Genomic DNA, 27,754 nt, shown 5'->3' on the forward strand with positions numbered 1-27,754 from the left:
ATGGTAACCAATGTAAACACCGGCCATCCTCCTCCTCATCATCTTACTCGGCTTTGCAGCGCATAAGCGGGAGAAAATTGCAAACATGGCTCGCAGTGAGGACCAGTATTATGAGAAGATAACATCGATTCAACAGAGCATGCATAAAAGGTGAGGTTTCCTTATGTTGTCGTTAACGAAACGAGGCCAAGTGTAGACTGCGGACTCGAGTTGTGCTCTCGGCCGCCTGGTAGCATCCTCCTGCAGGCAGACTGCAGGCTAGCTGCTTAGCTAACCAGTGAAGTCTGAAGAATTAGCTGCATTATAACTCGTTTCTGGTAGTCTGTTTACTTTGTAGGTTACACGAAGATAACATCAGTTATATTGCGGTTGTTCTTGTAATACATGAATGGAAAGCTAACCCTACATAACTGTGAGTGTTATCGTTGCTAATTAGCTAACGTTCCAATGAAGCTAACCTTCGTGTTTGTAAGTAAGAGGAATATCAGCATACGCATACGCATGTAGCAGATATTTTGCAATCAATTCGCATGCTAACATTAGCACACACACTACGGTTAGTTTGTTAACGAGTAAATATATAATTACCCCTAATATTGGTGATAATTAGCCGTCAATTAGCCTAGCAAACCACGGGGATGCTGCAGGGTGTGGGTGACAGCCCCTCTGACTCTGTGTGCAGGGAGAAGCGGAGGCTGCAGCTGGAGAGGGAACTGTTTGCTTACTCCAGATCTGATAAAAGAATGTAAGTTATACGGATTACTTTATAGAAAAAAGGGATTACTTTACCTTGTTCTCATACCTTGACTTTCATATTAAGCTGTACCTTTGATAGATGAGATATTTAAGTAGAAAGACCTTTCTATAAATGTAGCTTTGCTCAAGTAAATTAACTTAAGTACTGTTAAACTTTAAACTTCTACTACACTACATCACAAAGGGACATCTTGTACTCTTACTTTTTACACCACTATGTTATTATGTGACATATTCAATTACTAGTAACTAAATATTGAAGGAACTTTACAAATATGTTGGTGATGATCTAATATTATTTGTATTACCCGAAACAAGTCATGGGTTGACAGAAGATTAGTTGACAACAATATCTGCTAATTCTAGTAATTGTTTGTGTATAACATGTCATAGTTCCAGCTTCTAAAATGTAAAGCTTTGCTTCTATTCCTAAAGATTAATTGTGTAAATGTAATTTTCAGTTTTGATTAATTTTATGACTAAAGTTAAATGTCAATACATTTAAGGTGTAGTATAAGTACTTCTACCTAAATAAAGGATGTACATATTGTCTCCATCACTGTTTTCAGCATAGCCATATAAGCATTTTTATTTGGAATGATGTAAAAAAGACCCCGGTATTTTATCTGATTTGTCTTTTGTTAAAAATATAAACAGTAAGCTGAACAGCCATTTTTTATTGCAAATTGATTCTAGTAAATATGAACATGCCATTTAAAAACAGCTGATACGAGAGTTGGGAATACGATTTGCATTTAAAGCATATTGTGCTTAACCTATTCTTTTGAGAAGTCAAGCTCTTGTTTTTTTGACAATGCTCCTTGATAATATTTCTCTGGAATAATAGCTCTCCATTGCCTTCAGCTCACAGATAAAGTGTTCCAAACTGCGCAGTTATCTCAAAGAAATCTGTGACAGGGAAGCACGAGCGAAAAGGAGAAACCTTGAGCTTCTGAGAGATGTGGAGTGCATAGAAATTAGCATGAAGGAATATCGTCCTGACCATGGCCCCCTGCAACAACAAAAGGTAAAACACACACATACACACACATGCACACCATTTCAATTGTTCAGTGTAGCAGCTTTCTCATTATGGAGTTTTATTTAAAAACATCTTTGCAAAGATCTTGCCATGGGGGTTTATCCAGGTTCACACAATTGTACCTTTGTCTAAAAAGCAGTATTTAAATATAGTTGAACTATTTTATTTGTATTTTGTAGTACTTTGTGCTCAGTAAATACTACCCAACATACTAGGACAGGGAACAAGAACAATAAACTCACAATATAATGAAACATTTGCCTTAATGATGTGCAGTAATTGAACATGGAGTAGACATGTTTGCTTGCAATTGCTTGATGTGACAATAGTAAACACTCAAACTGTGCAATTTATCACGACAGGCAAATGAACGAGGGAGAAAACAATGAGCCAGTCAGATTATCACTTAAAACTCAACGACAGTGCTTGACAGCTTAATATCAAATTAACAAAATTGGCTAATTATGACTCGCTGAGTTAATTGCCCAATATAGAGGCTGTGAAGTGCTCCAGAGGTTTAGTCATTCTCTCCCCTCAAGCAGTTGGTTTATTTCCTCTTGATGCTTTATGAGTCCGACATGTCTGTTGTTATTTTGGTTGTCCTGCTGCTTTGTCTCCTTTGTCTGAAGTCACCTAGATTTTCACTTTTAACTCTGATTGGGGCAATGAAAAACATAACGGGAAGTTACACATAATGATGTGCTTACATTTATGACATGTTTGTTTATTGGTTGTGCAAAACTTTCAAATACCGAGTGGATAAATTCGAAATTGGGTAAAGCTGTCTTTTAATTGCCTGCTTCTCTGAACCGTCATTGTTTTTATGACATTTTTTGGCATGTTTGAGTTAATCCAAGTGCCCTTAAAATGGCCATTGGTTGTTTTTAATTGAAGTTGGGATTAAGGCAGTTTAGTCTGGCCGGTCAGATAAATGCTAAAGGATGTCAGCAGCTACACAGAGGACACTCGCTTGGGAAAACCCGTTGTGATTGACTGATCCTTGACGCTGTCACATTTTTCTTTTTCAAACCTTCTGATTTGACCCACATTCAGATAATATTCAACAACACTATCACAGCAATATAACATTCACATCCTAGCATGCAGTGTTAGTTTGTCTGTCAGTTAAATATCTTGACTATGACCTTTGTGTCATTTGTCTGCTCTTATCTTAATCTAATATTTTCTTTATTCTGTCTTTACATCTCCTACACGCTGACTTTTTCAAAAAGATTTCTAGATGTATGGAAGCAAAGACGAATATGGAGAAAGAACTTGATGCAGCAATGGTAATGCTAGGATGTTCAAACTGAATACTATAACAAGTGCATTCATATCTAGGGTGTATGAATTTGTACTTGATGGATCTATGTCCTGTGTGACCTCTGTCGTATGTTTGTTTTATCACATATATTTTCATGGTTAAAAATAGCAGTTGCTTTACTTACGTTAGATCCTTCCTTTTTGAAATGTTTACACCATCTATGCAAATCTCAGTTCTATCAAGCTGTGTTTTCAGCTTTGGAATAACAAAGGAAAGTAGACATTATGCCTGGTAAATCTGTAGAGGAGTCTACATTTAAACTGTGTATCTGTAATAGCACAGGTGTCCTAATCCTAGCTGGTGCATCTGTACAAGCGATGTAGTTCAAGTCCATAGCTGCTTTCTCCCTTCACTTAAAGCAGTTAAAGCTCTTTTAGATGAAATGTCTAAGACATCTCATAATAACTTGGAGCATGCTGTCTAGAGCAGTCACTTGTAACTGTGTGCAAAACCCCCGTCAGCTTGTCGATATTGTAATGAGCAAAATGGTACCGTCACTCCATTATGCATACAAGCCATTGGCTGGCAGTGTGCATGTCCCTCAGGCTGCAGCATTCATTAAGGGAAGCTTACCGGGCTGAAAGCTGGAGACAGATGATAACGGGATATGATTTTCATATTTAATACATTCCTTGGAAGAGCACACGCGTGCCGCAGATTGATAGAAGAATCAATTGCTACTTTAGTGAAACACTTTCTACTTTGCCCTGCAGCTACCGATGGAATCACTCAGCCAAGAAATTAACTTTTCCTCTTTTTTTTTACCTACTTTGTGGATCTGCTGGGCAGGCTGCATGGTTTACAGTGAATGTTATTAAGCAGCTAACTGTTTGGTATTTAAGACGCTTATCAGAAAAGAAACAGAAGCCATGCTTTTTGTTATTATGTTTGGAGGGAGGCTTTTTTGCTTCACTCCCCCCCCGTCCCCCCCCAGCCCCCCGTCCCTTCTCGGTGACATTGCCGACATGAATCAAAACTTGGATAAATAATAAAGTTAAAACATTGATCTTGAGACATTTTTCGGAAAGCTGTTTGTAAAAAATAATTCTGACCTTGTCCCAAATGAGCCACGCTTATTCAAATTTGAAAAGTGGATAGTAAACATACTTGAGTGGAATTGTTTTGAAGCAAGAAATGAAATGTCTTTGAAGATCAGTTTTATTTGAAAAAAAAAAACATTTTTATAACGGAATGGAAATGTGTAAATACACAGATTTGTATTTTCTCACTTATTTGCAGGTTGACGCTGTGCACAGACAGCACCAGGACAGCTCCCTCTCTCATCCAGTTAGGGACTCTACACAGCCATCAGCAGTCATTTCTATGGGCCGCCAGACCTCCAGAGGGTCTGACGCTGAAGCTGGCACCACAAGTGTACACTCACACCAAGCATTGCATCGTTCACCCAATCGCAGCATGCACTCCCGCGAACGTCTACCAAGTGGCCTTTTGAAGGACTTCAGAGTTGGCGGAGAGGATGCCGCCGGCAACCGAGCACATTTATCAGATGACATTTCAGGCTCAAACGATTCCCCAGACGGCTGTAATTTGAGTGACAAACATGAAAGAACGATGGTGATGCTCCCATCTGTCCGCGCATTAACAGGCGCAGCTGGCAATGTGCCTTTTGGAAGTGATGATGAACAAGAACCATCACCTTTAGTGACCTTGACGGGGCTTGAGAAGAAACCCAGCAGCAGTAGACTCATGAAGGCTGATAATTCCCCTGTAGAGCACTCTGACCCCCGAGAAGCGGCTCATCAGCCACCCATAATGGAAGATGTGGAGAGAGCTCTCGGCCATTTCCTGCCTCAAACCACTTTCGGAGAAGAAGCTGAAGATATACCAGGTTTGCAATGCTGTTTCTTATGCTTATTATAGAATATCTGTATAGTTTTAACTGAAATGTATTTACTTTCAGGTAGAGGCGAGAGCGTCAGCACACCTAGCTCTGATGTGCAGCTGTCCGAGAGCACTGCAAGCGACCTGTCCATTTCCCTGACACAATCTGAGCTGGATGAGGATCCACCAGAGGGTGTGGCACCTGAGAGAAATGCCACTTCTGAATTGAGCAATGATCAAAATCAACACAGTCCTGAAACCTCCCTCCACTCTGACGGGTCCAAAAACAAACCCCAGTCAAACGGCCAGTCCTCCGCTCCAGCGGTGACCTTGGAAAGGTAGAGTATTTAAGATTTCTGTACTTTGTTGTGTTGAATTGTCAAACTGCGTTGATGGGGGAAAACACCAACACTTCTTAAAATGTGCACAATGCAGTCAGTATTTTTTTTTTGCCAAGATTTAAGGCTAAGCAGGCTGAGGAAGGGGAATGTTGTGCACAGCCGAGCTGAACCACAGAGGGCTGTTAATGATAGGAGACAGCGTACAGTCCTTGCCACCATCACATCAGAGGCTGACAGAGAGGATTGTGGGAGTCACGGTCGGTGCCACCGCGCTCTCTGTGGCTCAGCGGCAGCAGCGGTGGTGGCAGTGATGCATCTTATAGGGAGAGCTCAGGACCTGTCACTAACAATATTGCCATAATCCAAGATAATGCTGTAACAGAGCAATTTTCTGCTCGAGAGACCTCAGGAAGTCCCCAGTGGAGGAGGAAATGTGTGGCACCATAGAGTGTTCTGGAGGGTGGGCATGTGGACAGCACTTACAGCCACAAATCCTTAGCGTGATGATGGCCTCTGAGTTGAAGGATCATTTTGGATGGGGTTAGAGCCACAGAAAATCCCATGTGAATGTTTGCACCCACAGTCTCTGCATTTCCACTACGAAATACAGTATATAATGAACAGGAGCGCCTATGCTCCTAAAAAGAACAGGAACACTTTATTTTTCTTGACCATATTCTGAGGGATAGTGTTACTTACATTATTCCTATTAATCATTATATGCGTGGTTGTTTTAAGCTAAGCACCAAGTTGCACACTTATTTTGTTCTAAACAAAACCATTTTTTATTTTTTTGTGGGCTTTGCAACAACGTAGATACATCAGAGCATTTACAAGTAGGGAGTCAATCACTTACCGACCAAAATAATATTAAATGCCACAATTTAAATATTGCTTACCGCAAACATATTATTTTGTGTATTCAAATGTTCTAAAAATCTAAAAAGTTGAAGATTTGTAATTTCTCTATGAGAGTACTGCATGTTTGTTTGTGAATGATTGTGTCTTTGTGTGGTCTACTATACTGTTTATGGTGTGACCTCAAGAGGAACTGCAGTTAGCCTGCTCCAGGGAAACGATGGGAGGGGGCTGCATCTTTCATTGTTAACACGGAGGGCTTCTGTGTGCGAGGAGAAAACCAGAGGCTTTGATGTAAAGCTCAGAGAGCATCCAGTCTCTCTCTGTCTCTCTCTCTTTCGTAAGGTTAGAGTTTGTATCACTCCCTCCATTCTGCTCACCGTCAGGAAAAACAAGCCTGAGCAATTCATTAGATTATCCCATTATATTTCTCCTCCAGCATGGCTGGGGTGAGTGAGGGTACGACTGAAATATCCTCCAGGTATTTTTTCCCTTCGAGACTCATCATAATGGCCTCCCTGTGTCCTCTTCTCACATGTGTCGTCCCTGAACTGCACGATTCATCGGTGGCAGTACGCCTTACAATTTTAAGTTCTGAAAAATCCAATACTAGATGTAAAATGAAAACAAATATGCAAAAGTTTTGCAATGTCATTCGAGTATTTAGCTTTATCTTTGCAAAGATGACTTGTATTTAGTGGTGTTGTTGCACGTTGTCACACTGTACTTTGTACACTGTGTGGTGGGGTCCATCCCAGATTTTGCCTGGCAATCCCATGCTCAATGTGCTGTTATTACTTGTGGTTTTCCCATTCCTTTGTCTGTTATATTTGCCGTCTGTGAGATTCCTCTGACACTAATCATTCCACAATGAGACCGTTCCGTGTGGTAAATCACACCGGAGCCAGTGCTGTACACTGTAGAGCAATATCGCTGCGTAGAGGCTGACCCCTTCCTCCTAGCTAACAATACGCGCTCCTGATGATGTCGACACGCGGACAACAGCAGCATCTAAAGTGAGGTCGGGGACCTTGACATGAATGCTGGCCCAATACAATGAGAGAGAGGGAGAGGGGTTTGCAGAAAAACACAACTAATTCACTTTCTCCCTCTCTAAAGGTCTCTTTTTGAAGAGCATTGACAAATAAAGTGGAAAGAGAAAGATGACTATTTCAAGGCCCACGCTGATGATAAGGGAGAGAGAGAAAAAAAAAAGATAGCTTTTGCCTATGCTACTTCAGCCACACTGAAGAGGACTTAGCACAGACGGATTGCACACTACAGAATGTCATGGATATAATTCGAGCTGCCAGCTTAATCAGGATGTTACCAGGAAACAACCTGCAAAAAAGAGGGAGCAATTGTTTGCTGACCCCTAACCCAGGAGCCCATTACAGATTGTCATAAATTCTTTTTGGCCCCTTTTATGTAGGGGGCTCAGGATCTCTCGGCTGGGGTTTTCATGGCAGAATTCAAAGAGGGCCACCCAGAGCTTAATGCTCAAAAAAGAGATGGATTCTCAATATCCACATGCATTAGGCATCCATTTCTCATTTTGCAGCACATACAGCACCAGATTAAAGTAAATCTCTAACAAAATGAAGAGAAATCATCTCGAGGCCCACATTTTTGGGGGAAATCTTTCTCCTTGTATTTAGAAATGTAAATGTCATTTTGTTTGACTTTTTACATTGGATATATATATATACTGTATATACTATTTATAATTAAAGTGGATCTATCTATCATGCTATATTTGAAACATATATTGTAGGGCCATAACTATATAAAACATGTCTGTGAAGTTTTTTTTTCAAAATACCAAACAGATCATGCATTTTAGCCATGCCTCATTTCGCTCTATTTGCTCTTTTCCAGCCCTGTTTTTGCAAGGGCTGATTCTGCTTTTCTGGCAGACTACAGCACCACTTACAGGCCTGGCATATGTACTACAGCGTCTCCAGCGCTTTCGAGCGGTCTCTCATTCCCCTGATAGGTGGAGAGTTGCCCATATAGGCGGAGCACCCCTTTTCTGACGTCAGAAAAATTCAAATAATAATCAGCTCCGTTGCAGCCCCGTTTTTAGAGATTTGCGTATGGAGGAAAAGAGAGAGGGTTGTGTTTTCTGACACTTGGTGAGTTCCCTGACACACCGGGGACACATATTCATGTATAAAAGACGTACAAAAGTGCATTTTGCATGATAGGTCCCCTTTAAGTTGAATTGGCCATTTAAATAAAGGCTGATTTAAAGTTGTATTTCCACAATATTCAGCTAATTGTACAAGCTCTAGTTTTGAATGACAGTTTTCAAACACAACCTGTCATTACATGTGGCGCAGACATGCTTTGAATTGCTTGTCTGTTAAGTACCTTTTTTTTCTTCTTCTAATGATCAGATTCCTCAAGCAGTCCTTGAGTGCAAAAATGCATCAAAGATTTTTCTCTCAAATTGCACCTATTTTAGTAATTTATTACAAATATCAAGCATATCGATCACATGGCCTCCTGCGTTTTCTATCTCCTTTCACCAAATGAATGGGAAACATGTATTTAGTCTCTCCCAGGAAGGACTCTTTAATCTGCTAGACGACATCGAAGGACGACTCCATGGTGAGCAGACGTGTGTGTACGAGGATGCTTCGATTGATGGAAGACAACTCCAGAGAATTATCCGGTATACCCTTCCTGTCTTACCTCAGACTTTACAATCTTATCGCTGCATTAAATGCTGTGTTTATTTATTTAACGGCCATGGAGCAGTTTGTGCAGACGAGGAAAACATATTATCCTTCTGCTAAGGGCTCTCACTTTAGATGAAGTGTCATCACCAACATGCACGTCTTTAATTCTGAGGGGTTTTCAAACACACAGGATTGTTATAGTAACCACCCTGTTGAATTGTTAGTGGGAGTTAGGGGAGATGGAGGATGGAGAACGTGTTTCATTAGACCGGGCTTATTTTTCATAAGCCTTTTTATATTTCATAGCATGATTAATTTACCATAATTACAGTTCTTGTTGTAAAGTACGGATAAATGTCTGGCGAATGAAAGCTTTTGCACTCTTTTTAAACCCAGTTTATCCCCATCTATGCGACTATGAGTGTTGTAAATGATGTCAACAACATCTTCAATAGTAACCAGAGTGGCGATCGTGTGTTATGACCCTCAGTCCAGTGTCTATTCTTCCTGGGATATTTTGTGTGCATGTGCATTGATGTGTATGATCACGCTTGTTTACTGTGTGTGGAGTGTTAGCAGCTGTTGGATGTCCTCTGTGTGCACCTGACCCGTGGGGCTCCATGGCAATAGCTGACTGCTCTCTATATATTGAACAGCCTTTGTAACGGTGGCAAGGGCGTGAATGGCGAGGACCTTAAAGCATGTGGAGCAGTCATCCTTCATGAGCTTCAGAGGTTGTCATGGGGCACAGAAAAGGGTTGCCTGCTACCTCAGGATCTAGTGGATGCTCAGCAGTCCAGCACTGAGCCTAATGCAATAAGGTAAGGCCTCCTGGGAATCCAACACTAAAGACTGTTGTCGTGTTTTTGTTTCATTTATTCTGTAGTGTGTGTGTGTGCTTTTTCTTCTCTTAATGACACAGATTATTGTGGAATTATAAAAAGTTCACAATGGCATTGTCAGGTTTAATCGTTTCGTGGAACTCTACTACTCAGGTAATTTTTTCACCTTCAGAACTGTGCATTATGTTTCATTCGGAACAAACTACGACTTCTGAGAAAAAAAAGAAAAACAACGCACACACAAAAAAGATCAAATATAGTGGGGCATAGCAGGGTTCTTGCTGTCCTTAATGGCCCTATTATGCTCATTTTCAGGTTCATCTTTGTATGTTGTGCCTCTTCTGTGACATGTCTCCATGCTTTAATGTTCAAAAAGCTCTTTATTTATCTCAGACTGCCTGTGCTGCAGCACCTCTTTTCACCCTCTGTCTGAAACCAGAGCCCAGTCTGCTCTGATTGGTTAGCTGGCCGACTCTGTAATTGGTCACCCACTAAGAGTTTTCCCACCCCTTAGCCTATCATGTGAATGTGGTGGACGGCTAGCCAATAGAAACGTGTGTGTTACATAGTGATGTCACTATGTTTTTGAAGTAAACTTCAGGCAGTGTGTGGGAAAGACATTTTGGGATGTTAGCCTTTGCACACCATTGACATGCACAAAAACCTATATAACACACTACAGGAAAGAGAAAACCCCAAAAAGTATAATAGGGCCCCCTTTAAATCCTCTTAATTCCAAAACCAAAAACATTTGGACTATGAAGTAAACGTCATTAGCTTCAGTGTTTTGGGGAAAAAAGTCATGATTTTTCTGTTCAAAACTAAATATGGAACCAATCACAATTGTGCTGTCCGGTCAGAAATAATCTGAGCACTTTCAGCTACCATGATGCCTCTCAAAAAAAAAAAAGGCGAAACATCAGTCTTTGAAAGGCAATGAAGACATAGATGAGCTCTTCTGACATTGCTTATGTGTTTACTTGCAACTCATTCTGGGACTTTTCTTCCTATCCTTCACACTTTTTTCCCTCCACAATTGGTATAAAATAGGCCTTAAATTGCATTCCTTACCCTTTAAAGGTCTTACAAAATCCTTAAACGAATGTATTGAAACTTGCAGAAACCCGGTATATTATGTGTTTTGTGATTACATTTTTAACTCTCCTTATAAGTAGGGTTATAGTAGAGCGCAAATACCAACCGACAGCTACACAGTTCAACAGATATATTTGTTCCATGGAAACAGAGAACAGACTTACAGGAGAAAATGAATTCCACTTTCTAGACAAAGAGAGGATAGCTGCATTTTATTAATATTTTCTGGACCTGACAGTGGGGGAGAGGGCTCGCACTTTACAACAGTCGCTGAAGATATCGTGCACGCTACCATTCGATACAGCCTCCCCTTGTCCACAAACATAAAGGTCATCTTTGGTATCACCTCGTGCGGCAACACTGCACGGGTGAATGTCATGAGTAAATTAAAATGCCCTATCTGTGACTTCCAGTCCTTTGGATAATGAGTAATTATACTCTGAGCCAAATCCATGCTTTGCTTCACTACTCTATTGATTTCACCGAGACCTCCAACTAAAGAAACACATCCAGCAGTGTCCCTCACTTTCCTCTGGAGATGCCTATTGGCGCTTTGACCTTTTATCTAGTTTTCAACCTGGTGCTATATTAGTCTCTGTGTATTCAGGGTTGACTGTCATTCTTATAAAGTGTTAGGATTAGCAATTAGCCTTTAGAGAATCATTTATGAGAACAAATCTTATTTCTCTATCCTTATTTCTCAATGTTCCCGATAATTAAAGCGTCTTTTACAGTTACATTATTTACAAATGTCCCTCTGTGTATTCAATAAGAAAAGCCTATGTTTTTCTTTCTCCTAATTCCCCCCACCCTCACCCCAGCACCAGCCTCCCTCCTGATGCCGCTCGGCTGTGGGATCGCTGGTTCAAGCACGCCCTTCTGCTGAAGGAGCAGCGTGTCCTCAGCACTGAGCGCCTGGTCCAGCTGTTCACGCCGCTGCTGCTGGAGCGCCATGCCACCTACAGCCACCAGGTAGCGTTGGAGGCACATACACATGCCACTTCTACACACAAATGCAAGGTCACACACTTTCAAGGCACCCACTCCCAATAGCAAGCAGACATTAACACACATATGACCCCAGGAGTAGAATGCATCCTTTTTCTTCTTTCCAAATAGGCTTGTTTTTATTTCTTTGCATGCTTTTGGTGCCTGGCGTTTGAAACCAAGCCCTGGCTGCCGACTCATCAGATTGTTCCACACGTTGACCTAGACAGAAGGGGAACCCTGACCCGTGCGCTAATCGCAAATTACAGCCTCTGCTTGGCTTCTTTCATCTCACGTGGCGTATTCATCTGAGAAACACTTGCTTTTAATACGGCATTAGCCAAAAGTATAGCCATCAGCTGGGTCCGATTGAATGAGGGAGCCATTTGGACTCTCACCACAAAGATTATTTATAATTTCCTGCTCATTGACCTTGTGCAGATCATGCTCAATTAAACAAAGACAGGAATTACAATTAATATTCATACTTGAAACCTATAGATGTCAAGATATATGTCAGGAATCTTCAGGAATGATCATATACATGCAGTTTTATACGTTTAGTTGAGGACCAATGTTGTTGGGATTCTTGTGGCTCGGAGATCTAGCTCCAGTGTCCCAGACGCACTGAGAGGCACACTATAGAGCCTCTTGAAAATATGAACTGACAAAAGGAAGAGAGCCACTGCCATCTACATCATTGTGTCCAAGTGCATCAGGAAAAGCCTGAGTGAAAATCTTTCTCCCCCTTTATCGCTCTCACTCCATCTACTCCATCTATTTCTCCCTCCCTCCCTGGATTTCTTCTTCTCTGCTCTCTTTCTGTCCACATACAACAGCTTTACTCTCCTCGCACAAGAGCAAACAGAAATGTCCATTCACGTAATGCCACACAGCCTGGCTACTCCGACAAATGGGAGCATGCAGCTCGCATGCACACACTCAAAGAGGCCCTTTGAATATTCAAGTGCTAACAGTTGCATTCATTGATATTTAAAATGCAGTGGGTCCGCGAGAGCCCTCAACCCACAGTACATTTGACTAAAAAACAAAAAAAACAAAGACGGATATCGGGGACAAGGATCAAGACAGTTTTTATTGTGCAGAAACATCAAATACCAAGTGGCAAGCTCAGATTGGCATGTGTTTGCCTCTCTTCCCCTCAAACAGAATGAAAGCATGTACTTTGTCAATCTTCACTGCGACCTACTGATAACAATTCACAATGCACTTAAAGTTTGTCACTGTCAAAATCCTCCTGATCATCCCCTCCCTATTAGTGCTCATTAAAAGTTGCAAATGGCCATCTGAGGCTGAGAGGCAGTCTTTGATCACAAAAGAGAGATGAGGATGATGGCACGATTTGATATGGGGGAGGGAAAAAGGAGAGAAAGGGAAATCGGTGTGTGGCATCTCCATGCTCCTCATCTCCCGGAACAGCTCCTCTTAATTGTGTATCCTCATCTCCCCGGAGATAAAAAAAAATGAGCTGGAGAGGGAGGAAGAGAGCAGTTTGTCTCAATTCCCTCAGCCAAGAGGGGAGATATGTGGAACGTGTTGCACATTAACGCCAGGGTGATTGCATTCTTTAGGCGCTTCTCTAATCTCATGGATGAGAAGAGAGAGGCAGAGCGGGAGCGAAAGTGTGCGAAATAATCTTTTTTTAGTTAAATGACTGAGAGAATTTGAAGTTATTTTCTCTTGGCGTTTGAACACGCGCTTCAGCTGCACCTCCTGTGCGAGCAGCCATGGCCAAAGTAAATGAGTTGCCTAATCGGCGAGAGTTCAATTTGACACTTCCTTCACAAAATGGGAACAATTAAGAGTGTGGTTTTAATTTGTGCTGCTCACAGGCCAAAGTGCTGCTGAGGACACTTGTGTCCCGGTCCAGTGAGGAGTGCCCCTCAGCGGAGGACGAGAGTGACTCGACTCCTTCTTCTGGTCCTCCTTCTCCCCTGGCGGACGCTGATGTGACTCCCGCCAAGCCGGTACAGAAGCAACAGATCCAAGGTTACTGAAATGTATTATTTTTTTTTTAAAGCATGGCATATTCCAATTATCCACCACATTTGAATGCTGGATTTAGTTTATTTATTATGGGGGAATGCATTTTCTGACAATTAAAAAAACTGTTACTGTTAGTATATTCTTCCTAATGTTCAAAACAACCAAGGCTCTGTCTTTGCACAGCAATGTAAAACAAGAACATTACTAGGAACAGATGAAGACTGCTTTTTTGTGTGTAAACTACCTATGCAGAGAACTACGCTTTTATGAAAGAAATCAATTTCACCATAGAGCTTTTTTATTAATCCCTCACAGCCCAGTTTTCCTACAGGCCATTCCATTCAGAGCTAAAGAAAGACCCCCCATTCCCATTTCTACCCCGAGACTCCCTTCCTCCCTGCCACTGCTTCTCACTATGTGCTTCCCTTTCTTACAGAACTACAAAGTACTGAAGAGGACAGCCAGGCCGAAAGCCCTGTGGAAAGTGTTCCTATTAGAGGTAAAAGGCATCACCGGTGCCCCAGCATTCACACTGTCCTTATGTTGTGGTTTGTTTTCCTCCCACTGCAGTGAATAATGGCCTCTTTTCACCCAATGGCTGAGGCAGGACGATCAAGGTGAATCCAGGGTCAAAGTCCCACCTGAAGAGCTGTGCTAGTTCTCTCTAATTATCTCCCAGAAGAAAAAAAACACTAGCTAGGTTTTCATCCTGGTCTGAGGCATTCCGGCGAAATTGATAATTCGCTGGCCCCGGCATAATGCGGCTGCTTTAATTGTCAGGAGGCCAGGGTGGGAAGCGCAAGAGATCTGTCATCGCTTCTCATTATCTTCTAAACAATGCCCTGAAAAGGCTGGACTTGAAAAAATACTAGATGTGAAGGCATCCTGGAAGCAGTTGGTGTGCACCTCTGAAATGTAAAGCGACTGTGTATTACCTTCAGCTATCAGATATCCCACAGGCTGTTTCATGTGTCTGCATCCCCAAGGTGCACAGCCAGCGAAATGAGTCCAGTTACCAAATGCTAGACCTAATCAAAAGAGCCAGTAGAAAGAAAACATGACTAAAGATTTTGTAAGGGAAAGGGGTTTGCTGTGGCGAGCAACATCAATGTCACAATCAAATACCATGACCTTGGAACTGAAAGTAATTGCCCAGACATTATTATTATTATTATTATTATTATTATTATTATAATGGTTGTTTTCAGACTACATGTAAAAGCAATGCCTGTGTAAAGTGTTGTGGGTGGCATAACACTGCACATATAATATTATATTTAGAGCATGATTACAAGTAAAAGAAAGTCAGGACTTGGTCATACAAGATCACCATTGTTCTCTCCCCCTTGATTTGGTAAGTGTGTTTTTTGGATACATGATTGAGACAACAGCTCATGATTTATTATGTTCTCCTGCTCTGTTTATTTGTGTGCCAGCTCCTCTTAAAATGTGATACCTACTTTAGAGTGCCAGTGTGAAAGTAATTATGAGTGTTTTTTTAAAAACCGAAAATCAATCATTGCCTTTCCTGGCAGGGGTTGTTTAGATACAGTAAGATGCTGATTGCTGTCTCATGGAAACTGTTGCTACATGCTGTAGGCTAGAATCAACAGCTTAGCGGATTGAGCGAGCTGTTCTCAGCCACTCTGACACCAAAAGAGTCAGCTACTGGAGCGTGTTGTCTCATCAAACACAGAAACCTCTGAAAGTTGGAAACCTAGGTTTTAAGCAAATATTTGACAGTGACTTTGTGTGTGTGTCCCTGAACAGAGACAAAAGCATATCAGTTACTTAAACAATCAGCGATGCAGGAAAGGCTGCAGAGCTCTGAAGAGGAGGAGGATGAACTCTCAGGTAAGAGATGCAGCCTACTGCAACAGGAGCCTAATGACTGGTCAACACTGGCCTTATGTCAAGAAGGTCTATTTCAAACAATATGTTGGATTATTCTTAATTTTTACAAACTCAGTAATAACAGCAGATACATCACAACTACTGAATTACAATGCAAAACTATCAAAACAGCTCAGTTTTCAGACATACATAGGAGGTTACAGGAGAAGCACTTCTATGATGGCCTTTTCTTATTATTACAGAAGATTCAGGAGGTTCCTTTTACAATAATGGCTGATAAATCAGGTCCAAGGAAATGTAAGTGAGGCTGCCAGATTGTATTGAACTGGTCCCATTTCAATATAATATATTCCAGGGAGAAAGTCCATTTTAGTCTTCAAAGCTGGGTTTTCATCAACTACATTTTTAGCAATCACAGACTCATATTCTTAGCCTCACATAACGGTGTATCACATATCAATATATCAACATCAGGGACCAGTCAAGTCCCTCATAAGCTTCACCGTATGTTTCTATCTTAATACGCATTGTAGATTATGTGATGAGATGTCTAAATCAAATGTTTTTTTCTGGCCCCTGTTTGCTCTTTGAAGGAATAAATCATGACCATGAAGAGGACCTGGGGAGGGCCAAACGCTCCTCACATCAAGACCCTTACCCCGGGTAAGAACATTGTTATTATTCAACGGGCCACAGGAAATGGGCCACCAGACACCAAAGTGGTTGATGTACATTTGCATGGCCGCTCTCATAATTCCCTGTTCATTTCCATAAGATCAAGGGGGCGCCACCCATTAACTCGCTTACAAAGACAAAAGGCCTCTAAAGCCCCCCTCTCACTCACTGTTTGCCCGGTTCAGCCAGGTTTGGGAAATCAAAAAATCAAAATGTCCTGTAATAAATAAATTGGGAGTCATAATGTCGCTGTCTTTGGGTGTTTGTCAGAAGGCAAATAGATATGTCAAGAAGAGAATCAGGGACGACTGTTTGGTAAGAAGGAGTGTTGACAAGGACAAATCGCCTTTCATTTTTCACCCTTGAAAAGCATTTAGGCTTCTCAAATCAGGGCCCTAAGTGGGTTGGAAAAGAAGATCTAATGATAAATAGCTCGGTGGAAGGCAGCTAAGAACAGCACAGCTACATTTGAATATCAACACGACTTCATCAAATCTGCAATTGCACGTCGGGTCCTCCGAGTACCTCTTCACTGAAAACCCATTTGGGCTGTCGTAATGGCTGGGTAAACGTTATGAGGAATAATCTTCTCTGATTTCATGTGATTACTGGGCACCACGCTGACACAAGGGCTGGAGTCTGTATCTCCCTGGCCTGGCAGCTCCCAGTCTGCCTATTAGTCCAGGGAAGGGCCTAATGGGCTGGCTCTATTGTGGCCCTCATACCTGCCACTGCCAGCCCCGGTGACCACCCTCTTTAATAAACATGAGCCAATGTTGGACACAGACCCTCTCAGATGGTGCCTGTCCTCCTGTCTGAATGTGCATGGGAAGCCCGCAATATATGGGATTAAACAACATTTGCAGAAAGACAGAGAATGACATCAGCGGTTGTGTATATTTGACAAATGGGTAGTTATACATGCCTAACACTGTAATCTCACTCAAGTTAGTAAGGACATGAGCTACCATGACCATAATCCTTTCTTTGGTCATACAACCATTTATCTCCGTCTTTTCTTTGCTTCTCCTGGACGCTTAGATTTAAGCATTCCACTTACCACAGTCCCTTCTTGCGCTTTATTGCTTCCACAAGTGGTCTGCAAGCCCTGCACTTAAGCAGAAGCATAACACTGCAGCATGCTCTCGCCCTGCTTCTCTCTGTGTGTGTCTCGCTTGCCCTTTCTCCATCTATTCGCCCCTTCTTCTTCTCTGTCTTCCTGTATTTTCCGCTCCTCCTCCTCCTCCCCTCCTCTCCATCCTACTTGTTAATTATTTGCTTTATTTTGTCAGCGAGCTGATGAGTCTCATCAAAAGGAGGATGGAGCCGGACTCAAAATACAAAAATGGCTTCCTCTCTGTTGTCTCAGACAATAATTATGATTTGCCAGTTAAGCCTGGACTACAGCAGAGGGATTGTAGTTTAAAGCAGAGGCTTTGGTGCAAAAAATGCATTTATAGCCCTTTGTGAGGCTCCTCATTATGTGTGGGCCCGATTCATTAAGTAATTGGTTTGCAGTTGTTTACATGAGTATTAAGGCCTTCTATTCAGGGCCTTTGAGAGATACATTGTGCAAATGTTGCATGTTATGAATGCAGAATGAGAGGCGGGGGGGCCAGTCCTATTGGCCAAACACTGCACTCGGCTGAAAAGCGAGAGAAAAGCACTGGGTGCTGCTTTGCATAGCAATGACTAGGGCCTTAATAAGCTTTACAGATTAAATACATGCAGTCTATACAAGATGCAAAGAGATACTCTTAACACATTTATATGTGCTCATTTCACTATTATGGCATTGGAGAGAATTGAGGTCTTTCATACTCTTTTTTTCTCCCTCTATCCCCCTCTTCCTTGCTCTCTCCCACACAGTGTTTTTCAGTCAGATACTTTTATAGAATGTGCTGTTTATTGTATTATAACTCGTGGGGAAGCGACTGATTTGTCCATTATAAATCTTTTGCTGTCTTTGTGAGTGGAAAAGTAAAATCACTTTGTGGTTGAGTGGCGATGAAAGGAATAATGCACGAAGGAGTGAGTCTTAATAAGCAGCTGCACTCCATGTAAAGACCACTTGTTCCCCTTTGTACGCGAGTGCATGCCACTGCTTCCTCTCGTGCAAAGAATCATTGTGCTCCTTTCTACTGTAGGCATTTCAGATGCCACTCCTTTCTTGTTTTTATTTTGAGTTTTATAATACCTTTCCGTCATCCCCCTTCGTCTTGAATCGTGCATACTCGTACACATGTACACACACACACAAAAACACACACAATCCTCCAGCCATCAGCCGGTGTGATGATTGTTGTGCCTAGTGCCTGCTTGACAAAAACCTTGACTCAACAATTAGTGGTTTACAGCTTTGCCTTGGACAACAGGATGTGCTCAAGCATTCGACCTCAAATCACTCAGAATGTCAAAATCAGAAGCTCCCTCTCTCTCTCTCACTCTCACTCTCCCTCTGTCTCATTGGGAGGTGATGTGTGTGGATCTCTGACAGCTCACTGGGAGGAGGGATGGAGGGGTGAGAGGGACATGAGCTGAGAGAGAGTGAAAGGACCGGAGGGGAGGAGACGTAGAAAGGGGAGATAGATGGAGGCAGAGAGACGGTTACAGTCAAATAGATAGTAAAAGATGTACTCCTGTTCTCCAAAAGTAAATAAATGGGAAACACGTGAACTATTTAAAAGACAAAATGTAATGAGCAGAAGTCAGACATGTGGCAGTGTTGAGTCTGTGGAATAACCTCTGAAAAACAAACAGAAAACTTGGTTCACATGTCATTTGCCTTTTTTTACATTTGGCAATATATAACATGATCTCCTTCAGTTTGAAATAAGATTACAACCAGGCCAAAAAGACAGTGACTACTGAGGAAGGCCTCATTTAGAGTCTCCAACCAGAGGAGGTCACTGTCCTACTGACTCAAACCAGTACATAATGCCACATTATATGCCATATCAATTTAACATTTTAAACACTTTCAATGCTATATTGGTTATTTTAAATAAACGATATCCTTTAGGTTTAGGATTGAATTACTCTTGAGCTGCATAAGCTGTTACTAGGCTGATAAAGAGGGAAAAAAAGGCAAACATTTGACATAATGTCCAGTTTTTATATCTGCAGTCAAGTCAAAGTCAACTTTATTGTTGTATTGCAGTCATTTATTAGGCTGTCATTCCTGATTGCATTTTCTTCTTTCGATTGATGTTGTAACTTGGTCGAATTACATTCTTAAAACACCAACGGAAAAGCCAGTGAATGTCCTCTTGTCATAATACATTCTTAGTTGACTGACACCCATATGATTTTGTCAAATAATAGACTACTTGATTTAATAATCAGATCTGTTGTACTGAGTACTTCCACAAAGAATATTGCAAAATCACCACTATACAACTTGTTTTTACCAGAGATGTGCTCATGTGTTTCTTGGAAATTATGAAAAAAGGAGGAAATAGGCATTCAAAAGGTAGTATTCATGTAAATACATTAAAGTGGACTAAGACAAAAACAACCAATTAGTGAACTAAGAGAGAGCAGCCCTGAACATGAGATGAAGGATCTATCCCTTGCTTTAGCCGTCCCCACTTCACAGCCTTCAGTCAGGAGCAGAGCTCTCTGTGTACAAATCTTTTTCCTCAGTAGCTTCCCTCTGAGTTGCAGTACTTCCTCATGCCCAGCAGAGAGCACTCACATGTTAGAGAGTTCCCCCTCGCACTGCACACAGTTTGCGTCTCACTGTTTGCCCCCACTGAGCGCTATATCCTGCTACCATTCAGGCCCGTGAGAGTACATCTAAACGGAGCCTAAACAATGTTTCTGCGGGGTCATAGCTGGGATGGGAGTAGGAGTTGATGGGAATGATGAGGTGATGGGTCTCCCTTTACCTTTAGACAAGCACCGCTGCGCAAAAGTGCTATTGTGCTATTAGCATTTGTGTGTGGGTGGCAGGAGCTTTAAAAAAAAAAAGCCAGGGTAAATAAAAGCAGTTTTCTCGCTATCTGTGTGCAACACAGTTTTAAATGCTTGGTAAGCATTATTTCCTCTGTCAGTCCTCACATTCCCTAATGCCACTGTTTAGGATTACAAGTCAAATCCGTCACCAGAAACCCTTCCTGGTCCTGCTTTGCAATTGCTTTAGACTGCAGTCTGATAGAACATTATGTTCTATATGAAGATGTCTTTGTCCATGTGCTATTTCTTTCCATATTCAACAACAACATGTATGATTGCAGCATTCTATGCCTAAAGTCTCTGGCTAATACAGCATGCTGTTTCAGCTATGGGAAGGCCTATGTTGTGAAACAAATTAAAACCATAATCTAAACCACAATTATATTTGCAGAAGTAAATACTCCAAAATTGTAAGTAGAATCGGCATGCTGCTCTTGATGGCAACAAAGAAAAATGTCAAAAATAACCACATTTTCGTTTTAAACTCCAGGTTTACAGGAAATTGGAAACCAGTAATAGTCATTGTGTTATTCTATAAAAAAATTACCTTTTCACCATTCCCGAAGAATGATACCAATACCTTTGCCAATGCATACATTATGAGATATGCGGTAATATGATTGTTATATTTTGTATTTGTAATTATCACTTCACTAGTAGCCTTGCATAACTATCTTTTTACAATCTGTTTTGAATTGTTTAACTAAGCTCATGTAGTGTAAATGAGCAAAAACAAGACCAAGGTTCTGATTAAGCAAATGCACTGACTACATAACGTGTGTTAAACTCATCATGCAATTTGAAAGGGTCATTGTAGACTCAGCAGACAGGCAACTGTTAAAACAGGATATAAACAACAATATGAATCGTAACAGGCCAGAGAAAGAGAATGAGCGAGGCATTGAGAAAAGAAAAGAGGACATTACAATAGCTGTAATTTGCATCATTTTACACATTACATTCACCTCTATCTACCGGAGCCTGTGAAACACTGGCCAGCCCAGTCTTACATATTCAGATCATTTGCCTCAATTAAGGGAAACTCAGCAGAAGATGAACTGGCATAAATGTTTATGGAAACGGAATATTAGATTGGTGGGGTCAGATCCAGTCTGGGCTCTCTATGGTAATAGCCCTGTCTTGAAATCAGTCCTGTCCCTCACTGAAGTGGAACAGCTGATAGACCATTCCCATCCCCGGGAGGGAGTTCAAGAAAAGAAAAGCCCAATTTACTCTCCGTAACAGCTATTATTGTGGCAAAGGAGAGGAAGTAATCGTATGGATTATTGCTGTATTTTTGCTGCAGCAGGGACTGGTGCAGATATGTTGCCTAACAATTGTAAATGGATGCAGTAGTCCTCTTGCTTTAGTCGTGCTTCAGAGGCTCTACTTCGTCTCTTATTCAGTTTATAAAGCAGAATGCTTACAGCAGGTGGATCTCGTTTTTTTAAAATGTAGATACGTGTATATTCCTCACATTATATTGCACCCTTAGCCTGTTCTAAAATCTCTCAACATATCATCCCTTTTCTTCCTAGTTTTTAGAGTATATAGGATCTATATATTTAGTTTTACCGGTACCTGATATTATTTGTTGTCATCATCATAATTAGTATATGGCCATCTGTTAGTCTTGTATAGTCAGTATAAAATTAGTCTACCAAAAAAAACCTTTTAACTTTTCAAAAACCATCATTTTGTTCTCAAAATAGACGACACAAAAAAAGTTACCATCTGCAACATTTCCCAAGATTTGATTATTCATTTACAAAAATACACATATTTTGGCCAACAAAATCCTGCCTTCCAATGAAACACAACACCGTGCACCTTTAGTTTGCTGATCATCCATCAATGTGTCTTTATTTTCTTTGTTTTGGCGCAGCTTTTCTTACACAGCCTCTGCTTTTGATTTGCTAGCATTTTAAGTGCCTGAGGTTCAACATGCTGTCTGAACAGATGCAAGAATCCTCCAAATGTCCTGTAGGAAGCCCTATCAGCATATGAAGATAAAGGTTATTTTCTAATGGTTATACGGGCTGCATGGTATATTGCTTTTAGCACCGAGCAATCTGTTCACAGTTAAGAATGGGAGTTGCTTTGCGTTCTGCCTTGAGTGGTGCAAAGCAGCAATATATAGTTTAGAAGATCGCAATTGGAACGCAGCCAGAGTAATTTGGTACTCACACTCAATGTACAGTCACATGTGCCAAGACTTAGCGGAGGGAGAGATGAGGAGATGAGGGTGACTTAGAGGATGACAATCAAAGGGGTCATGGCTTTGAATTGATGCAGATGGAGGAACACGCCACACAACAGTTTTGTTTTTTTGCCAGAGCTCATCTGCTTAAAACTCTGAATCGTTTTTTTTTCACAAGAAAAGTGTCATCACAGCGCTGTATATAGAGGGTCCAAACAAATAAGCCATATGGATTCGTATGCTAACCTGAGAGATGATGAGGATATGTTGTGGGGTTTTGAATAGCCTCTGTGATGATGTAAATTAAAGAGGAGGCCTTTAAAAGTGGAAGGGGGGGGCCTTATTGCATATGCATTGAGGTAGATCAAAGCCTTTTCGGAGGTCACACATTTACATAGCGATATCACCAGAGCTATGGGAACCTGGCAACCCTGTCTCTGGACTATTTTTGAATAAACAGGGCCTTGTGGAAGTCCTTTAGCACAATTATAGGAGTCAAGGAAGTTCCCTGAGCTGCACTGTGCCTGCTTTTTCCCTTTTCTAACAGTTTCTGGTATAAAATAGCAGCGGCTCATTTTCAAAGAAAGCGTAAAATAATAACTCTAGAAGGCTAATAACTTGTCTTTGTGTTTCCAGGAAAGAGAAGACTAACTCAAAAATTCTTTCTATTCTGAAGACCAAAGGTGAGTATCGACAAAGTCATTTCAATTGCATGTGTCAGAAAAAGGTTAATAGGAGGTTTGAGCGTTCACAGGCATGACATTCCCAAATATTTTAAGCCTCAGACGAAGGGCAACTGTTTGATAACATTTCACTTTTATTTAATCTAGGTTACTGAAAGCCTAGATTCTTAGATTGCAGAAACACTATCTAAGTTGTATAATAAATTGCAAAAACAGTCAAATTGTACTAATACTTAGGACTACTGATATTACTGATCAAACCTTAAACACTGCTCTATATAAAACATAAGTGGTGAATCTAATTTCTTTGCAATGATATATTTGCTTTATTAAAAAAAAATATATCATATATAAAAGTGCTTTGCTTCAACAGGGGCAGGTTGCAATTGGTCACATGTTTCACATCTCACATTAAGTCTAGTTAAAAGGAAAAACAACTTTTATTTCCACCTCTGTGCATATATTTGACAACATGTCTTCCAATATTTGTATTCAAAATCCAATCATCTTTACTTCATGTAAACCATAAAGAAAATGTGTGCTTATTTAAGCTGAAACTAATTTCAAACAATAATATTGGCATCAATCAATCTGCAACTTTTTCAATAAGGAAGCTGAGTGAAGCCAACAGTCCTCTGAGGCCCGCCCACTTTTCAGCAGTCCAATCATTCGCATGGGCTTTAAGGGATTGTAATCCTTGTTTTGTCTGTACAGTGCTTCTGTTAAACTCTGGAATACCTTTCAATAAAAAAAGCTTGAGACACTTTGAATTCTGTCTTACTGGGACTTTCCGTATCAACTTTTACTTTACTGATAAAGACTGAACAGACACAAACATCAATTCCTTATCAGGTAAACAATACAAACATCTGATTAGGCCTCAAGTAGTTGGATCCTAATATATTTTGGGTGCTACCTTCACATTTGTGTTTAGATTTTTGCGGCAATTATCAGATCACCCGGGTGCATTTTATTGACATGAGTGCACAATAGACTATCTTCTTTCGATTTAGTATAATGCCGTGTTCAATTAAACTCAAGGTAAGCTTTAGCTGCAGTGCATTCAAATCCTGGAATGCTTATAGCGAGAGTGTACAGAGGACTGGATAAAGAAATGATGTTAACAATGTACTCCTCATGTGAAGCATGGATGGTGAAACATTCTGCTATAATAAGCTTGTTTTCTTTCCCTTTTTATGAAGATTTCTGGGGGGGTTCGGATGACAGCAACTCGGAGATTGAAGCAGCCTTACGTCCTCAACCTTTCAACAAAAACAGCGGTGACAGCGACAGCTTCAGTGACTGATAATTCCCTGTAGATATTTTTGAAATGCACTACATTATATCGCTCCAAAATTCCAGGCAGTTTGGCTCACAGTAATTCAAGTTCTTTTATTGGTCTGCATTGTAAATCATATGCACACTGTATTGTAAAAACAAATAATAAAGTTGACAGCTCTCACGCCGGGTAAAGTATGTGAAGAGTTGTCCAACACTCTGATGTTAACCCTGCTTCAGTCTCTTTATCTGAACAACTCTCCCGGCTCATAATAACAGCTCGAAATAGATTAAACTGATCTTTTAAAGCGATTTGTTTGCACTAGGCTGAAAATCATGCATTTTGAATGCCGCGAGCATCTCCGAGTGCTCTACCTCCAGCATGCTCGAGTGTAGTGATGTGAGTCACCTGTGAAATGACAAAGCACAATGGCCACTCTGCACGCTGCTGCGCGACCTGTGAACCTGCTGAAGAGGCGCATCTCCCAGGGCACAAAGTGTTGCTAACAAACTCCGAATATTTAGAACCTCCGGCAAGCGCTCTGTTCAAATCTACACAGCTGCTTCTTTGATAATAATACCACAGAAACACATGTGTCTAAATGCCTCTCAGTTGTTGTGCCCATGAGTCTCGAGTAGCAGGATCGTTGCTGAAACCACACATTAGTCTTCTCCCTTTTAGCATTTTGCAGCACATTCAACGCTCTGTATCTAATAATAACTCTGAGCTGCTGTGTGGGAGGCTACATTCCCAAGTTTACATTTATACTTCATTATGTCTGTAGTGTACATTTCCAAATCTGCCATTCTGGGATGTGGTAAAAGCCCCCTGGCATTCAGTGTCAGCAGGATTCCATTAGTCAGCTCCAGGTGACTTTACATGCCTGAACCTTTTTAAAGTAGGACTCCACATTCATTACCAATAATGGCTTCAGACGGCCCTGACCCACCACAGAAAAGGGACCATGGCAGAATAATTTGGAGTTTGCTAAAAGGCTCCCTAACATAATATCCATGTTAAGGAGCATGTCAACAGATACTTGTGTGCGACAGATAGCTCACAGTGGAAGCGGAGTTATATTGTACTAATGTGTACTAACACTAATATTAAAAAAAAAGAACTGATGAGGGACACAATGAGGATGACATTCGGCTAATTCTTTAATGTCATTCTGCGTGTAGAGGGAGGTCAGGAAGGTGTTTATCTTGCAGTTAAGGGGCGTTATCCGTACAGCGTTATCAATATGAGTTCTAACAGCATTGGTGTTGTGAAGGGGATCAATGTTTATATGACTTAACACATGGTGAGTCCAGATCACCACAAGAGTAAGGGAGATGGGTGATATTGGTATTTTTTACGACAGTGCTACGACTTCAAATTTTTGAACACTACTTATCCTCCCTTACAATAACTAATAGGAGATCATTTATCTTTATAATAGAACACTTTTTTTTAGCTTAAAACAGCTCAAATATCTGAGAAAAGGCATTGAAACTTATTATGCCAATTATTTTCTAGATGAATCAATTATTTGTTTATAAAATGAGTTTAAATATGATGTTTTGTCAGTCCAAAGCCCTAAAATATGCACTTTTATCTCATAAATAGTTGAGAAAAACAGGATAACGCTATATTTAAAAGTTTGAAATCAGCCTTTTCTCAAATGTTCAGAACTTGACAACCATAATGAGTAACAAGCACAACAACCACGTCTACTGGCAGAGTATGAATACATCTCATGTTTTCTTTAAATGCTATAACCCATTCTTTATGCACCCATTTCCTACCTTATCAAAGGTCAAGGTCTGACACTGCAGCTTTTTTAAATGTACATGCGATGTGAATAACCCGTGGGCTGTTTGACAACACAGCAGGCAGCGCTCAGTAGTGATACAACACTACTGACATCACAAACCTGCAACAGAGAATATTATAACTAATATTGTTTAGTTATCATCAAATATATCAGATCAACTAGTGAACCGCACAAAGAGAAAAGCAGTAAACAGTTTCCAGCTTCTTAAATGAGTCATTTCTCAGTTGTTTCAATTCTTTAATGATATATATTTGATGCTTTTGGCCTGCCGTTGTGACAAAACATGCCATTTTTAGATACCACTATTCACTCTATGAAACTGTTAAGGACTCTTTTTAATATTTGCTGATATTTTATTGATCAAAACAATAAATCAGTTTATCAGTCATTCATGTTTTAAGCAACTAAAACTGATGTTATAGTCATATCTAAGATCACTAACATTTATTTGTAATCAAATCTCATAGAAGCAGTGCGGCTCCTAGAGTACGGCGTATTGAAGACATGGTGTGACCTTCAAGTTCTTCAGAAATATAGCTATGAATGTCATTTCTGTGTTGTACATAAAAAGTGCATTTATCCAACAGATGATGAAACAAAGATTTAAGACCAGACAAGGTTACACGGATCACATAATAACATTAATATGCTTTTGAATGTGCGCTTGCAACAACCACTGTGTTGTGAGTATGGAAGCCTGTTCCTTTCAGTCTGGCACGCTATCAAGTACTGAGCTTAAAGCCATTCATGTTCGGCCCACATCAATTCAGCCTTTTTTTCCTCACCAATTGCTGCCATGAGTGTCTGGAAAGTTTAGAGGAGGGTCTTGCTCCCTCACAAGCCAGATTGACCTACTTTTTGTCGAGACAACTTCCAATAAGACAGGGTCAGTGTTCTTGCATTGGAGTCTCCCACATGTGTCTAATTTGTTCAAAAGACACTTGTGTTACTTACTAGTAACAGGAAAAGTGGATTCATCCCTCTATGATAGTCCATGCATATACATAATCATAGAAATGCTTTAAAAATGGCTATTATTCATTTTGGATTTATGTACGAATAAGAATATAATGTTATCTGTAAGTGGGGGACACATAGATGAAAGCAAGAGGCAAAGTTAAACACATTCATCCACAATGCTGTGGTTTCGCTCTCATATGTTTGTGTAATGTATTCCTGCCTGCCGGACAAACCGAGGCTCTTGAGTGTGCGCCTTCTATTCTCCCCTACCCTACTTTTATTTTTATCACTGAATAATCATTAAGAGCAAGATCATTTTGATCTTCTGCCTCAATAGGCCTCAATTAAATATTCATTCATTCTGATGTGGCCTCCTCGGCAGCTTCTTTGGTATGTGTGTTAAAGAGACAAAAGGCTGTGCTTTTGATTACACAAGCTCGAGGATTTCAAAGAGATCCGGCACCATTATATAGAGTTAAACAATCTTTTCCACTGATCAACAGAGTTGTTGGTAAAATGTTTACTTTGGCGAGGATCCGTGATTTCGTCCTT

General features: G+C 40.7%; 1 protein-coding gene across 1 annotated transcript; it reads left to right on the forward strand.

Annotated features, from left to right (window-relative positions):
• On the forward strand, positions 1 to 27,567 carry kiz (kizuna centrosomal protein). Its single transcript, XM_034222543.1, is given in 16 exon segments — positions 1 to 39; positions 41 to 150; positions 683 to 745; positions 1,621 to 1,783; positions 3,031 to 3,087; positions 4,362 to 4,971; positions 5,044 to 5,302; positions 8,721 to 8,840; positions 9,504 to 9,668; positions 11,606 to 11,756; positions 13,625 to 13,781; positions 14,215 to 14,277; positions 15,549 to 15,632; positions 16,226 to 16,295; positions 23,101 to 23,147; positions 24,350 to 27,567. Coding segments are annotated over 16 exon segments (2,262 nt in total). The 3' UTR covers positions 24,454 to 27,567.
• Positions 27,568 to 27,754: the final 187 nt, after the last annotated feature.

Source organism: Gymnodraco acuticeps, unplaced genomic scaffold (genome assembly GCF_902827175.1).
Source record: "Gymnodraco acuticeps unplaced genomic scaffold, fGymAcu1.1, whole genome shotgun sequence".
Taxonomy (NCBI): domain Eukaryota; kingdom Metazoa; phylum Chordata; class Actinopteri; order Perciformes; family Bathydraconidae; genus Gymnodraco; species Gymnodraco acuticeps.